The sequence below is a fragment of the Lytechinus pictus genome, chromosome 15, assembly GCF_037042905.1.
Source record: "Lytechinus pictus isolate F3 Inbred chromosome 15, Lp3.0, whole genome shotgun sequence".
Taxonomy (NCBI): domain Eukaryota; kingdom Metazoa; phylum Echinodermata; class Echinoidea; order Temnopleuroida; family Toxopneustidae; genus Lytechinus; species Lytechinus pictus.
This window is the reverse complement of record NC_087259.1, coordinates 12,100,165-12,117,428: the sequence shown is the minus strand read 5'-3', so window position 1 is coordinate 12,117,428 and position 17,264 is coordinate 12,100,165. Positions and strand designations below refer to the sequence as shown.

Here is a 17,264-nt window from a genome sequence, read left to right as displayed (position 1 = left end):
CTATCCTGAAATTATTTTTCATCATCTTCTTTACTCTTCAATTATTTTTTTCACAGCTCGGACTGTTTCTTTTACATCTCTGTTACATCTTCATTATCATAATCAAAATTACCATCATCATCAGCAAAACCATCATCATCAGCATCGTCGTCGTTATTATCACTATAATCATCATCATACTTATCGTCATCATCCTCACCACCATCATCACAATCATCATCATCATCATATTCGCCGTCATTACATTATGATCCTCATCATCGTCATTATCATCATCACCGTTATAACCACTATTACCATTATTGCAATAACCTTTATCACAATCATCATCATCATCACCATCATAACAATTATCGTTATCACAATCATTTTTATCACAATCATTATGATCATCATCATCCTAATTATCGTCACCATCATAACCATTATCATCAAAGTCACCAGCATAAACATTATCGTCGTCATCATAATAATTTTTATCACAATCATTATGATCACCATCGTCGTCGTCGTCGTCATCATCATCGTGATTTTAATCATCACCATCATAACTATTATCACCTTTATCACAATCATCATCATCATCACCATCATTACAATTATCATTATCACAATCATTATGATCACCATCATAATGATTGTTACCATCATCATCATCGTTATCATCATCATCATCCTAATTATCATCACCATCATAACCATTATCATCAAAGTCACCAGCATAAACATTATCATCGTCATCACAATCATTTTTATTACAATCGTTATGACCACCATCGTCGTCATCATCGTCGTCGTCATCATCATCATTATCATCACCATCATCACCATCATCATCATCACCATCATCACCATCATCATCATCATCATTATCGTCATCATCACAACCATCATCATTCTATGATCATCTCTATCTATCCCACTTATACCATACATTTTGTATGATAATTGCAGCTCTTTCTTCGTCGACGAGGCAAATTATAGTGCTTGTCATAAAAAGAAGGCTCTAAATATGTTTAATTCCAGAGGCAATTTTCACTTCTTCAAGTATTGCTTGTATATCCAGGGTATACTATTCCATAATATCCAGGGTAACTCTTTGATTTCCTTAATTAGCCATTTCTGTTTTTTCATTTTCACTATCCTAAAATTATTTCATGATTATTTTTCATGACCTTCTATACTCCTCTTGATTTATGTTATTTTGTCACAGCTCCGACTGTTTCTTTTACATCTCTGTTACATCTTCATTATCATAATCAAAATTACCACCATCATCAAAATCATCATGATCATGATCATCATCATCATCATCATCATCGTTGTCGCCGTCGTCGTTATCACTATGATCATCATCATCCTTATCGTCATCATCGTCATCACCATCATCACAATCATCATCATCTTCGTCGTCATTATAATTATGATTCTCATCATCCTCATCGTTATCACAATCATCATCACCATCATAACAACAATTATCGTTATCCACAATCATTATGATCACCATCATCATAATCATCATCATCATCCTAATTATCATCATCACCATAACCATAACCATTATCATCATCAAAGTCACCAGCATAACCATCGTCATCGTTATCGCAATCATTTTTATCACAATCATGATCACCATCATCGTCATCATCACCACCATCATCATCATCATCATTGTGATTTTCATCATCATCACCATCATAACCATTATCACAATCACCATCATCACAATCATCATTATCATCATAATTATCATCATCATCATCATAACCATCATCATTTTATGATCATCTCTATCTATCCCACTTATTCCATACATTTTGTATGATAATTGCAGCCCTTTTCTTCGTCGACGAGGCAAATTATAATGCTTGTCATAAAAAGAAGGCTCGAAATATGTTTAATTCCAGAGGCAATTTTCACTTCTTAATAAGTATTGCTTGTATATCCAGGGTAACTCTATACTATTCCATAATATCCAGGGCAACTCTTTACCATTCCATAATTTTCCCTTATTTAAAATATTGCAATATACCTGGGCTACCAACAAAACACCATATGAATTAGACCCAATATTGAAATAAATGTTTAAGAATTATTACTAATTCCCATTACCTAGCACCATCCGCACTATTATTCAAGAAATTTTCCTTACTTAATAAAGGATAAATAGGGGGTGCTACCTACTCATTTTTTAGATCTCTTCAATATAATAATTAAGTTCATAACCACAATACCCGTTCTTCCAGCTTTCATTCATGGCCAATTCTAGCAATGTAGATCCCATGCAATTAAATATGATCCCCTTATTAATAACTAATTCGCAATTTATATCTTCCTAAAGAAAACAATATTAAAAGAAAATTCTAGTAAATGATAATTAATTTTCACAGTTGATGTCAATGTATTACGTATGGCATAAAATCCCCCCATACATGCCATAGTTCAACTTGTGTCTTGTGCTTTCATTTTATTTTCTGTTTCCTTCGATGAATTTATTACTGATAGGAGATTGTTGTGAATTAGAATTGTTGTGTTTTACTATGTTTGGCGATCCAGCCTTCCAGGTAAATAGAACAAATGTTCACCTTTCCACAATCAATTTATGTTTTTACCCTATGGGCTTTCGCCTTCTCGTTCTGCAGGCTTCTTCAGACTAGCGCTGACTCGCCGTAGATGGGGGTACGGCGAGTCAGCGCGAAAGCTCACAAGGTGAAAACAAAAACTGATTGTAGAAAGATGAATATTTGTTCTATTTGAGTTCTATACATCGGCTGAATCTCTTTAAGGAGCCTTCTAGGTATTATATAACCTTGAACCCAGGCAATTGAATTTGTAGCAATTAAGTCCCATTCGATTTTCCTTTGTGTTCTTAAAAATCTTATTTGCGAAATGAAGATTGACTTGTTTTGTTTTTTGCTCTACATGTTTGCAATGTAGTGTAATAATTAATTCGGTCGTCGTACGATTTCTTTTCATTCCTTCCATTAAAGCCCCTTTCACAATTGACGTACGACCTGTTTACGACCACCTGCAACAGTTTTTTCTTGTTGTTGCACGATCGATCCCTTGGTGTCTTGCGAGCACTCGCAGTCGTTGTAGACGATCGCACAAACTCGAAGTGGTCGGAGGTGATCGTGACTGGTCGCATCTGAACTTTGAACATGTTCAAAATCCAAACGCGATCAAATACGATTGATTCACTCGCAACAGGTCGTACCATCGGTCGGGCGATCATCGTGTGAGTGTTGTTCAACGTTGTACGACTTGGTGCGAGAGGTGGCACAACTAAGTATAGTCGCATTTAGTCGACTGGAGGTCGTACAACACTTGAAAATGTGTTGGAGACCTACAGAGACCAGTCTTGCGACTGGGTGCGATAATATGAGACTGTTGCAAGACCGATCGAAATTACGGCTTACTACATTCCACTACAGTTGCATTCGCATGTATGCGACCGTTCAGCCCCTTTCACAATTGACGTCCGACCAGTTTACGACCGCCTGCAACAGTTTTTTCTTGTTGTTGCACGATCGATCTCTTGGTGTCTTGCGAGCACTCGCAGTCGTTGTAGACGGTCGCACGAACTCGAGGTGGTCGTGACTGGTCACATCTGAACTTTGAACATGTTCAAAATCCGAACGCGATCAAATACGATCGATTCACTCGCATCAGGCCGTACCCGGGGTCGTACCATCGGTCGGGCGATCCTCGTGCGAGTGTTGTTCAACGTTGTACGACTTGGTGCGAGAGGTGGCACAACTAAGTAGTCGCATTTACTTGACTGGAGGTCGTGCAACACTTGCACATGTGCAAGCGACCTACATGTACAGAGACCTGTCTTGCGACTGGTTGCGATAATAATATGGGCCATAAGACTGTTGCAAGACCGATCGCAACGGCTTACAACATTGCACTACCGTTTCATTCGCATGTATGCGACCGTTCCACTCGCAATCCCTCGTGCAACACTCGCATGTGATCCCACGAGCACAATAAGAGCATATGCGACTTACTCGTGCAACGGGGTTTACTGGTTGTTTTTGTTGTACGACAGCTGTTGCAACTGTGAAAGCCTCTGTGCGATCTTATGAGATGACTAGCGATTGATGCCTGTTGCAGCCTGTCGCACGACCAAAAGGTCGCAAATGGTCGTACGTCAATTGTGAAAGGGGCTTAACACAAAGCATGAAAATCTCGGTCGGCGAGACTCCGTCCTCTTAACGATTCAACCCTAACATCAATCTCTGTGATTATCGACTAAAACTGCGCCAATCACGGTCGTACGTTATTCAATACCTTAATCGTTCTTTCGGGGATATTTCCAAATTATACAAATTCATTGAGGAAAGAAACAACCACAAAACGTCGTCCTGCATTTTCTTCAACCTCAAATCAAATTTGATTGCTTTCGGCGAAAAAGGAGGACGAAAATGAAACGTTATTTCAACCCCCAAAGAATTTATTTTTTATGCATGAGCTCAAATTAGAGAGCGAAACGAATTGAAAGAGTCGTTACAACTCAAAAAGCAGAAACATGCAAAAAGACTATGTTTATGAAAATGGATAATGTTCAACCATTAAAAATGCAAACAACCCCTGTGCGAGGTCACAATTTGACAAAAAAAAACATAACGCTTTTTCAAAATTCATAGATGTTTTTATCTTCATTTGGTCTGCTTTTATGATAAACCACAGTCATGGTTTACTTTCCGCCTAAAGTGCTTAACATCCAAATTTATTTTTTAAGAAATTAGTTGACTTACGTGCATGAAAATCATCAGGTTGTTTACCCCAATAGCAATCAATTATTTCTAATTAAAATGCCATTAATTTCTTAAATCCAGCACATTCGTAGCATCACGAATCTAGGTCGATCACAATCAATGGCCTTCCTATGGACACAAAGCCGGATGTCTTTTCCATCGGGATGATTTCCAGAAAATGCGGTTTTCTTGGTTTCAGAAACTCAGAATATGTAAATTCTCCTAGAGGTCTTCGCTGCTGTACCAGCAGGAATTATTCAGTGCAAGAAACCTATATTTAGGGAAAAATAACGATCTAGATCATGCATCAATTAAATGAATGTGGAGGAGGGTTTTGTCTGATTGTTTTCCATAGTGTGTCTCTTACAGACGATATCTCAGGGCTATCTCTTGACCCTCTTTGTGCATGTTTAAAGAATTCAAAATCTTGCAAGAAACCTTTTTTTTTTTAGGTTGTGAATGAGATGTTTTAGTTTCGTAAGCGGCGACACTGTATGCTTTATATATTGTACGATGTAATATTACACAGAACATTCTGCTAGTGGTGTAATACAGTGCTTGAATTTTATCGGTACAGTCGATCTGATTGCAATAATTGGCTTACTTATACAAAGAATTAGATACTACTTTTACTATAAATCCAGCCACATAAAAATACACTCATCGCATGAAAATCTAATAGTAGTCCCCTCACCATCAAAACAAGGATAAAATGGATAAAACACACTTTTAAAAAAATGTCAAAAAGGGGCACTTTAAACCAAAATATTGTAAAATGAATCGATTTAGCTCAGATTCCAAAGAGTTACTGGTTCCTGACGCATAATGCAACATTTTCATTTGAAGTCTTATAATATGCTGATTAGAATAACAACAGATACATTTCCTGCAACTTTCCAAAAAAAAATCATGCAACATTGCTCTTCCGAGGTGAGGAGAGATAATGAGAGTAAACTTGGAATAAATTATGTCACTGATTGATATTAATGTTTCAAATGTTGAAAAGTGTGGGAAAACTCGAGAAAATCATGTCATGTTCTGGTTTTATCTATAACGGTATAAAAATATAGAAAGAAATAAAATATTTCAAATTAAATGTTTCAGGTCCACCCCTTCAAAAAAGTACACTAGTTATTTTCCTTATGCATATATATATATTTTTTATGAAGTATTACAGACACAAGATTGTCAACGCGCATAAAGCTAAAGGGTTACACCGGAACCTAATCAGCTGCGAATTCATCAGACTTTATTCGCGAGAATTCGGTTTTGGTGCAACCCTGGCTTTATGCTCTGAAGTTATTCAACGCCGTGCATGGTACAATAAAAACAGCGAACGCAATCGTAAACATATTGGGAGATACTCTGATAGACATGGTTTAGTTAAACCTGGGTTAATTTAGACCACACCTCTATGTACAGAGTGAGTCAGAAAAAATGTCCCACTTTTGTAAAGTTGAATTGTTTAAAATATGAATATTTAATCATTATTTCATGATATGTCTTGATAGAGGTATCCTCCAAGTACATTCAGATACCATTTTCATTTGATCCCGTGCACGCATGACTGAACATCGGACAATCTTTAGAAGACTGTCAGATCTCACTTGCGCCAAGTTACTGGGTGATGAATAAAACAGTGTTTTAGACAAAGACAGTCAGACAGACAGACTGGCATGCTCACACACACACACACCCTAACACACAAGCACACACAACACACATGGTAATAACTGGTTCATAATTTTCTCTTTTCTGATTAAGCATTGATTTTTAGCAAGATCGCTGAATGTTTAAGTGGCAATTCCCGACAATCTTTCCCCTTAAAACACATTTACTACCACCATCATATCATCGTCATCATCCTCATTGTCATCATCTTGATCTTGATCTTGATCTTCATCATCATCATCAAGTGCACATAAATCCAATATGCTGGTTATGTCTTTTGTTGGTTAACAATGAAAATTTAAAATGGATGTCTGTGCTTTTGTTGCACTTGCCTATAAAAGGGCTTGCCTGATTTGGCAGCAGTCACTTGAGCCTCTTTTTGCAAAAGTACACGAATCATGGTTCGTCTTCAATTCACACCACAACATAGGTCATTTATGGTCACCGAGTATGCAAGGACGGACTGTCTTTGTTCAAAAGAGTGTTTTATTCCCCACCCTGTAACTTGGTGCAAGTGAGATCTGACAGTCTTCTAAAGATGTACTGGGAGGATACCTCTACCAAGACATATCATGAAACTAATGATTAAATATTCATATTTTAAACAATTCAACTTTACAATAGTGGGACATTTTTTCTGACTCACTCTGTAGTTCCATGCAGTTGTCAGTCCTTCACTAATAAAAAAAAAAACAGGATATGCTGCTGCAAAAAAGCTGTCAAAAAATTGTGAAATGGGAATAATAGGGGAAAAAATATTATGAATTTTAATTGATTAGTGATACATTATAATTGCCATGATGTAAGAAATATTATGGAGCCCATCATTCCGTAGAAGTGTGTGTAAAATTCTACTTTAGATTAGGGTTAAAACGAGGTTTAATTATCAGAATACCATCCAGTATTTGTAACTATAAAATTTGATCATTGTATTTTTATCAATACGTTTGTACCGTGAGGATGAAGCATGAGGAATTATAATCTTATCCAGGTCTCTTTTATAAAAGTAATTAATCATTCTCCGACCGTATTTTATGCTGAAGTATATTTCAACTGATTGCTAGCTCAAAATCATGTCACATGAGTTTTAAACTGAAAATGAGGGGCTTCATAGCCTGCCGTATGCAGACTTATTCGACATTAAAAAAAACCCTTGATCTTGCCTGTTGTACGAAATGTGTTGCCATGGTAACTTGACGTCCGGGCGCTGGGTCCTTTTCCCTGCCGTAGTATAGAGAAACACGAGATGACAAAATGTTTCTTTGTAAAACCCTTTCCCTCCCCTCTTGATGTTTGATTTTTTTCTCCTCTCTTCTTGTCTTTGTACCCTGTGGTTACACTTTCACTCTGTATCCACCCTGTTCTGTGCAAATGCATTTTAATATCAACCAGAAAAGAACCATAGTGCAGCTCCTGACGTAGAGAGATCGTTGAAATCGCGATCAGCATTCTAGAAAGATCGATCGTACACGGTTGAGAGGCGAGGAAGAAAAGGGGGATAACAGTTACGAGCTTTTCTGTTAGAAGATGATGTCATTGAAAAACACCTATTTTCATCGTCTCCTTGCACTTCTTCATTCTCTCCTTCTCTCTCCCTCTTTCTTTTTGTATATCTAAATCTGTTCTTTCTTTATATAAAGATGCGTCTCTTATTTGTATTAATGGGAGTTTCGACACCCCTGGATCGTTTCCTAGAAACCAGCATCGAAAAGCGAGGACAATATCAAGTACTTGTCTTGCATCTTCGGTTAAATGTTTATTCGTGTCTTCTTCTACACCTAGCAGAATAAACCGACTTGCCGTTACTATACCTCGATATTGATAAAATGCTGGCAAGGCCTATACAGTGCGTATAAAAAAAAAGTTTACACTTTGAAAAAATCCTGTAAAATTATACATTTGTAAAATCCTGAAGATTTTTCCACATTTTAACATTGGTACAGATCCATTTAAGCAAATGACGATATAACTGTCGAAAAATATTTCCGCTTGAGTGAGCACCACTTACTTTTGAAAAGTTAGTGAAAAATGATTTGCGCAGAACTCTGAAATAGTTATGCGAATAAAAGTACCTTAATCATGAAGAACACGTGGAATTTAGCTAGTAAAATCGATTTGGAGATATCCTTTACCTTTTTTTACTTGTTTCCTTGCCCAAAACACTTCGAAGAGTGCTTTTCGCCCCACCCTACTCCCCCACACACCGAGGCCATCGTGACGATATTTGCTTTACACTGAGCTGTGATTTACATGGAATGGCTTAAGCTTGATTTTATTTTGTTAATCATTGCCAAGCATAGGAAAAGTGTGGAGAAACAAGTATTAAATGAAATGTAAACCAACTTTCAATGATAAAAACTTAGTGAAAAAATGATGGAGATGTCTGATATAAACTTTCGTTCATATTCAGTTATGTCATCAGATCCAGCTGGCACAAAAAGGGTAAAGGTTGTGCTTGTTGAAATTTCAATTTGGGTGGCAAAATTGTTACAAAATGCTTGAATGTGTCCGTTTTTTTATTGACTAAAAGTGCAAGGGAAATGTATGAGAAATGTTTCGCAGGGTCAGTTTCATTTCGCCCTTTCCCCTTGACACAGCATGAAAATGAGCATTTCTGCGCAAACAGATTTCTGCGAGCTTTACACAAATGGACAGTGCTCACTCAAGTGCAACATTCTAACAAAACTTTTACTTTCATTGTATAGATGAGACCCAAACCCAAGATTATATGTGAAAAAATTACCCATATGTTGTATATTTTTTAATTCCCAGGGTTTTTTCAAAGTGTCAACTTTTTTTGATACGCACTGTATAGGCTCAATGGAACTTTAACTGCAGGAAAATACAAAAAACAATGCGTATCAATAAAAACAGGGCAGTTTTGTAAAGTCTATTAAAATTTTGTTAAAAATAATAATGTCTCTATTTTTATGTTAATAGATGCTTTTAAGTCCTATCTTACAAATGCCATTAGGAAAAGTTTTGTTCATGCTTGAGCGAACACGGAACGTTTTTGTCAAGGGGTTTAAAAAAGGCTTGCGCCAAAATGGCAGAAAATTAGAAAATATTGATCTTCAGACTTCTTGCTAATCAGCAGACTCCTCTTAATCTTTTTATTACCTTTGTCATAATTTTTATATTTTTTTGTCAACATTCATTTACGAAACAATTGATTTACTTGAATTATCATTATGATATGATATCTTTTAAAACTGTACAGACAATTGTTAACCCCCAGGTAAGGGGATGAGCTTTGTTAATGGGAGAGCTTGTAATTTATCAAAATCGTTTCATTTCTTGCTACAAAGGTTACGGTGCCTTTGAATAACATGAATCCTTTCCTGTTAATTAATATTGTCGTGACAAGAACACAATTAATCTTGTTCAAGGAATCAATGTCCCCTTGATAAAAGGATTCATGTCTTTCAAATGTATCATAATGTTGCACATAATAAAATGATTGTTTTTAATAATTTACAAGCTCTCTCCATTATAAATTAAAATTTCCTAGCTTGGGATGACCAAAAAGTTTTTTTTCTTACTTATGAAGGAATATTCAATGCTAAAATATTTTTTTTTATTTAAATGAAAACACAACACAATTCTGGTCAGTGTTTGCCCTCATGACAGCCGAAATCGTCCTAAAATGTGCAAACTGCAATGCTTTGGGGCAACCATATTTTCTAAAGTTGCTGCAATATCTGCCCCATCAATATTCAAGAAGATTAAAATAATCTATATTCATCAGAATAATGAGATATGCTTTAAGAGCATAATTACTCATTGGGAAAAAAAGTACCCCTTGAAATTAAAGAAATACCCCCAAAATTCAGCCATCCCCCCAATATGGCAAAAATAGCCCCTAAGAATAAAAATTTATTTCTTCCTGGCTCAAGTAAATCAATACATGTATATTAATGAATTTTGACAGCATAATTAAAAAATCATGGCAAAGATAATGAAAATTTTAAGAGGAGGCTGCTAATAAGCTAGAGGTGTGATGATCGATATTTGGCGCAAGCCTTTTTTTGAACCCCTGACAAAAACGTTTCGTGTTCGCTCAAGCATGAACAAAAATTGTTAACTATCTACTAACAAAAGATAGACATCATAATTTCAAACAACATTTTTTAGACTTGTCAAAACTGTCCCGTTTTTATTGATACGCACTGTATATTCCGGTTGAAAAGTTTAGCTGTATGTAGTCTTTTTTTTTTTTTTTTTTTTTTGGGGGGGGGGGGATCTAATACCATTTTGGAATGTAACAGAATAGCCGGGGTAATAATAATAGCAGGGCCCGCTGGGAGAACAGTTTTCGGAACTGAAGTGGCTACCCTGGGTAAATATACCGTTATTATTGCAATTATATATTATTAATTTTATGCGTATTATTTTTTAAACATTATGATATTGTGGCGGCCCTCCGTCTTTGAACGGGTCCTGGATGCTGGGGGGCCGGCCGGTCCCTTGCCTCTATCACCTTCATCCGTTGATGAATTACTAGCCATTCTTAATGCGAGCGGTTTCCTTATATCTGTATATATGGCGTAATGTAGAGACCCGGGCGTGTTCCGTTTTCCCAAAATATATGGGGGTGGAGTGTTGAGGGGTAGTGTGAACGGGTGAAATATAGAATAACAGGGGATTTCTATTGGGGCTGTATAATCTCTATGGGAAGGCTTATACTGTAGAAGTCAATCGGATTCCATAGATCACACAGGTTGGAGACGATGATTACATTTGGTGTATGACAACGGTCATAATTTAATTATACATCATTGTTCAGCATTTGTACAGGTTATCACCATTAACACCGTCACCAATTATCCAGAATTGTATTTGCAGTAGTAGAAATTAAGCGAGCAATGTTTATTTCCAAACCTTTTCTTGATTCAGCCCAGTTGGAGAGGAGCGCAGAGAGTTCGTCGTCTGATTCCGACCTCAGCCGCCGTCGAAGTGACGAGATCACTGCGAAACTCCGCTATTTATAGTCTCCGAGAGCTGCCTTACGCAGTGCGTTGCGTAAGTCGATCATTGAGTTCTAACGCACCAAAAGCTATAGCACCATCTACGTTTACTGCATTATAACCAAAACCTGTAGCGGACTGGTTCGCTACACAGCCCCCCTCTTCAAGGAATGTGTCCTCACATTTGTTTTACCCTCACATTAGCAGAGGGATTCCAAACAATTTGACAAAGGAACCAAAATGTATTGAATTATATGCATCGCTGTATTAATCATACTGAGAGTTATGTCCTCTTTATATACACTCCTTATATGGATACTATGTACAATCAATCTCTCTGCATCTTACATAACTTATTTCTGTAAGCTCTCATTGATAGCAACATAATCATCATTCTCATTAGCTGCATGAATTCACTCTGTGGACATTAACTCTGAATATAAACATTACAGCGAGTGCTTCTATGCAAAATTAGTTTCATAAGTATCTGTGAGTCGAGGACACCTCCTTGAACAATATTATCCGAAAAGATAATGGTGTGGTGTTTCACAAAACAAATAACTAACTTATACTACGACATAAATATGGCGAAACATTTCTATATATACAAGTCCAGTATAGATTGGGTTGTTTTCCACATTGGTTCAACAGTTCGTGTGGATTAGTGCTTCTATCTCATTATTTCATTCTTCAACGGTCAATCCTTGCGTCTTCTGTTATACCACGCAGTAGATCCGTAGATTGATTTATGTTAACAGTTCAACAGCTAGAATACAGTTCCACGTCTGTCTTCAGATGGAAAGTTATGAGTGTTCAATAGAAATAGTCTGGAGGCCTTCTCCGCCTCCTAGGATAGCGTGAAGGGTTGACGTCTGAGTCACTAGAATCATCAGGTAATGGAATCCCTGGTTCTACTGTAGTCTCAGTAGAAGCCTGAGTAGGTTGTCCATCATTCACTACATCTGGTTCACGATCGGAAGTCAGATCGTCTGTTCTGTCGGCTGGCTGAGTCCTCCAGGCCTCCGGTACATCAGATCCGTTGTAGAGCTTCAGACGGTCGAAGTGAACCACTCTCAGTTTGCTCCTAGGGGATCTCTGGATACGATAGGTCACGTCGGAAAGTCTAGACACCACTTGGTAGGGACCTTCCCATTTAGGTGCCAATTTGGGGCTGACTCCTTTCTTCCTGGCATTGTTGCGGAGCCAAACAAACTGTCCAACTTCATAGAGTTTCCCATCTGATTTCCGATCATAGTTCCTCTTCTGGCGTCGCAGTTCAACACCCTTACGTTGCTGGGCCCTCTGGTACGTCTCTTCCATTCTTTCCCTCAGCTGCTGAGCATAGTCAGTCCACTCACTTCCATCCTGTTTGGAGAACTGCAAATCGATAGGCAGTGAAACCTCTCGGCCAAACATCATCATGTTTGGAGTCTCCTTGATTGTGTCGTGCGTGGAGCTTCTGTATGCAGCTGTGGCGTAGGGTATATACCTGTCCCAGTCCCGCTGGTGCTTCTCTGGATCCAGTAGGGTAGCAAGAATGTTGATCAGTGTCCGGTTGAACCTTTCAACCATCCCATCACTCTTTGGGTTGTACGGTGTCGTCCTTGTCTTTCTGACACCCAGTAATTGACAAACTTCTTGGAAGATGTTGGACTCGAAGTTCCTGCCCTGGTCACTATGTATCTCATTAGGAACTCCATAGCGGCAGATGAATTCGTCCACTAGCTTCCGTGCCACTGTTTCAGCTCTTTCATCTGGTATTGCATATGCTTCGACATACTTGGTATAATAGTCAGCTACCACAAGAATGTACTTGTTCCCGTCATTGGTAACTGGCAATGGTCCCATAATGTCCAGGGCGATCCTCTCCATCGGATATCCACTCTGCCTCTGCTGTAGCGGAGCTCTTTTCCCTGGTCCTGCCTTCTGTCGGCGAGCGCAGTCTGGACATTGCCTAATGAAGGATCTGACATCTTCCTTCATTCCTACCCAGTAGAAACGTTCCTGTACTTTGTGTAGAGTCTTCGTCATACCAAGATGTCCTGCCATGGGAGATGAGTGTAGGTCCTGTAGCACCTCCGGTATCAGAGATTTAGGTAGTACATAACGCCACCTGACATCACGTCCATCTCCTGATTCCCACCTCCTGTAGAGAACACCATCTTTGACCTCTAGCTGGTCCCAGTGATCCAGAAGAACCTTGACCTTAAAAGGATATACCGTCGCCTCTTCCCGGGATGGCTTCCTCCCTTCCACCAGTGCATTCCTGACTGGATTTATGTTAGGATCTTCCTGTTGGGCCTTTTGGATGTCAGCTAGGTTATCATTCCTCAACGTGATAACATTGATATTCCCAGTGTCTCCTCCATAGATGCAGCCTCCTTCTCGCTTACACTGCCTGCATGGTCTTCGTGATAGAGCGTCAGCGTTGCTGTGAATCCTTCCAGCTCTATGTATAATCTCAATGTCGTAGCTTGATATGATTTCCAGCCATCTTGCCAGCTGACCTTCAGGTTGCCGGAAATTCATCAGCCATCTCAGAGCTCCATGATCAGTCCTCACCTGGACGTGGCGACCATACAAATACTGCTTGTAATGTTTGAGGTACACTACTACAGCAAGTAGTTCCTTACGGGTTACACAGTAGTTTCTTTCTGGTTTGCTTAGGACTCGGCTTCCATAGGCAATGACCCGTTCCTGGCAATTCTGTATCTGGGAGAGTACACCGCCGATACCATCATTGCTGGCGTCTGTGTCCAGAATGAATCTTTCCTCCTCGGTAGGGTATACCAGTATTGGAGCCGTGACTAGTCTGTGCTTCAGTTCCTCGAAGGCTTCTTGGCAGTCCTGGTTCCACTCAAACTTCCGTCCTTTCTCTGTCAGTTGATGCAGAGGCCTAGCAATTCTGGCAAAACCTTCAACAAAGCGACGATAGTAAGATGCAAGGCCTAAGAATCCTCGGACCTCCCTCACTGACTCGGGTCTGGGCCATGTCCTGATTGTTTCTGTTTTGTCCTTCTCAGTCGAAATGCCTTCTGCAGAGACGACGTGCCCAAGGTATGAAACAGAAGTCTTGAACAAGTTGCACTTCTTTGGCTTCAGCTTCAGCCCTGTCTGTCTTAGATGTTCAAACACCTGCTGCAGCCTCGCCATCTCCTCATCAATGGATTTCCCGAACACGATCACGTCATCCAAGTAGACCAATAGCGTCTCCCAGTGCAGTCCTCTCAATACCTGGTCCATGAGTCTTTCAAACGTTGCTGGGGCGTTGCACATGCCAAAAGGCATGACCTTCCAGGCATACAGTCCCCCACCTGCTAGGAAAGCTGACTTCTTCTTAGCATCCGTGTCAAGCTCTACCTGCCAGTACCCACTAGCAAGGTCCAACGTTGAAAACCATTTGGCTCCAGAGAGTGCATCAAGGGTCTCGTCGATACGAGGGAGAGGATATGCATCATTGATGGTAACACTATTCAGTTGCCTGTAATCAACACAGAAGCGTTGGGAGCCATCTTTCTTCCTGACCAAGACGATGTTGGCTGCCCATGGACTGTCTGAAGGCTCGATGAGTTCCCTGTCCAGAAGATCGTTGACATGCTTCCTGATAACATCTCTCTGTCCAAACGGATGTTTCCTTGGCCTCTGTTTGATTGGCCTGGTCTGTCCGGTGTCAACTGTATGTTTCACCAGGTTGGTTTTCCCCAAGTCATAGTCTCCTTTGGAAAAGACATCCTGGTATGTAGTCAGAAGCTTAGCAATAGGTGCATGGTACTGCTCTGGCACCTCTAGTATACTTCGCTCGTACAAATCAGTCAGGTACTCTGGTAGATCAATCTCCTCACTGGAAAGCTGAGATGCTTGGATATCTGGTTCTGATACTGCCGACAAATATCCTAGCTCTGTCCCCTTCTTTATCACACGTTGGGATCCTGTAGGGTTGTACACTCTAACTGGGACTGCTCCATTACTAGTTCTGACGAGGGTCCTGGCCAAGATTATGCCTTTCTGTGTAAGTTGGCGTCTATCATTTGATGCTTCAACAACGCCTGTAACGTCATCTGAAACCCCGTCCAGTACTTTTCCTGTAATGATGCCTTCTCGGCCTGCTGGTATAGTGTACATCTCAGTAGCTATGATGCGGAAGCAAGTTCTAGTGTTGTCTTCATGGCGACACTGAACTGAACCCCACTTGGTTTCCATTGTAGCAGTCTCCAAGTTAAGCCTTGCTCCTAACTGCAGAAGATTATCCATGCCCAAGACTCCATCGCTACAGATATCAGCGACAATCAGGGTGATCCTTGCCTTCCCCTGGCCTATTATCACTTCTGTGTGGATCTTTCCATCCACCTCTAGTTGTGAGCCATCTGCAAGCATAACCTTCTCTGTAGTAGTTTGAATCACAGGTTTGTCTTGTAGTTTCGCATAGCCTGACTTGGAGATGTATGTATCTGTTGCTCCTGTGTCTACCAGAAAACTCAGCTGTGTCCCACCGATAGTGACTGGCACATACATGCCCTTCAGAATTCCTTTGTTGATTTCTCCATTGTACCTGGTTGTAACTATTGGCTGTGTGGCATTTGGTATTGAGGGGCTGGTGCTTCCAGGTTCCACGGCCGCGCCATGCCCCCCTGGGGCGACCTTACTTCGTTTGTTGAGCTCTGATATTGTTGCTCGGCTTGATGAACCTGAGCCTCGTCTTTCATCCTCTTTTTGCACTTCCTCTTCATGTGGCCTTTCTTTCCACAATAGTAGCAGCTACCATCGAACTTTTCTGAATTTCCCTGCTTCTGCTTCTGCTGTTGCTTGTCACTAGGTACCACAGTCTGAGGTTGTGGCTGTAGTGCAGTCCTGATGGCCTCTACCAATTCTTCCTTCAATGTGGTCATCTCAGCATTACGCTTGGAGAGTTCTTCCTTCAAGGTAGCTACCATAGCTTTCACTTCTGAAATTGGTTCGGAGGTTGATTCATCTTCCTCATTCTCCTTTGTCATTGCCCTGCTGTACTTAGGTTTCCTGCTGCTCCGCTGGTCTTCAGAATGATGGAAGGCCTCAGCTACCACTGCAGCATGTACCATATCATCCAATGTCTTACACTGGTTGTTGAACACTGCCTCTCTGAGCTTAGGTTTCACAAGGGCATCCATGAAGTGTCCCTTCGCCAATCTGTCACGAACATCAAAATCCAGCTCTGGGTAGGCCAATGCGGTGAGCTCCCTGATGCTTTGTGCAAGCTCCTTTAGTGTCTCGCCCTCCTGTCTCTGTCTTTGTTTCAGCTCCAGTAGATGATTCTCAGCCTGTTTATTATCTGAGAACCGATTGGCCAGCATTCTCTTGAGATCACTGAAGCCTACTGTATGCCTTTGTTCCCGTAGCAGCCTTAGTGCCTGACCTCTTAAGCATGATGCCAGGATCCTCCCTGCTTCTTCATCATCCCAGCCATTCACTGCTCGGCATGAGTCGAAATGTTGGCTGTAATCAATCCATGATGAACATCCATCATATTTGTCTGGCTTGATAAATTGGGTACCTCTAGGCTTCTGTTGGGCGTCCTGTGATGACCTTGGTTTTGACGTCTGCCCATGTTGGAGTGTATCTTCCAATACCTGATAGATTATGGCCTGAAGCCTACTGTCATCAATTGGAGGGTCTCGCACAGCAGTTTGTTTCATCACTGGTGATGCAGTTTCCCTGGCAGAATTTTGTACTGGCGAATTAATAGAAATGCCTCTCCTATTCCGCCACGTAGTATTGGATGGGCCTTCCTCCTCCTCAGTTGATGATGCTTTTTGAGTAGACCTATCTGTGCTCCCCCGAGTGCTCAGTTTTCTTCGACTCCGTCTGGTAGGCTTACTCTGCTCAT

General features: G+C 40.1%; 1 protein-coding gene across 1 annotated transcript; it reads right to left on the bottom strand.

Moving 5' to 3' along the window:
* Positions 1-532: 532 nt before the first annotated feature.
* Positions 533-10,945, bottom strand: LOC129278267 (prostatic spermine-binding protein-like). The gene is made up of 6 exons (XM_064109993.1): positions 10,918-10,945; positions 6,617-6,711; positions 1,637-1,676; positions 1,244-1,404; positions 728-898; positions 533-676 (listed from the first exon to the last, which is right to left on the bottom strand). The coding sequence occupies exons 1-6, from the start codon at positions 10,943-10,945 to the stop codon at positions 533-535; spliced, it is 639 nt and encodes a 212-aa protein (XP_063966063.1).
* Positions 10,946-17,264: the final 6,319 nt, after the last annotated feature.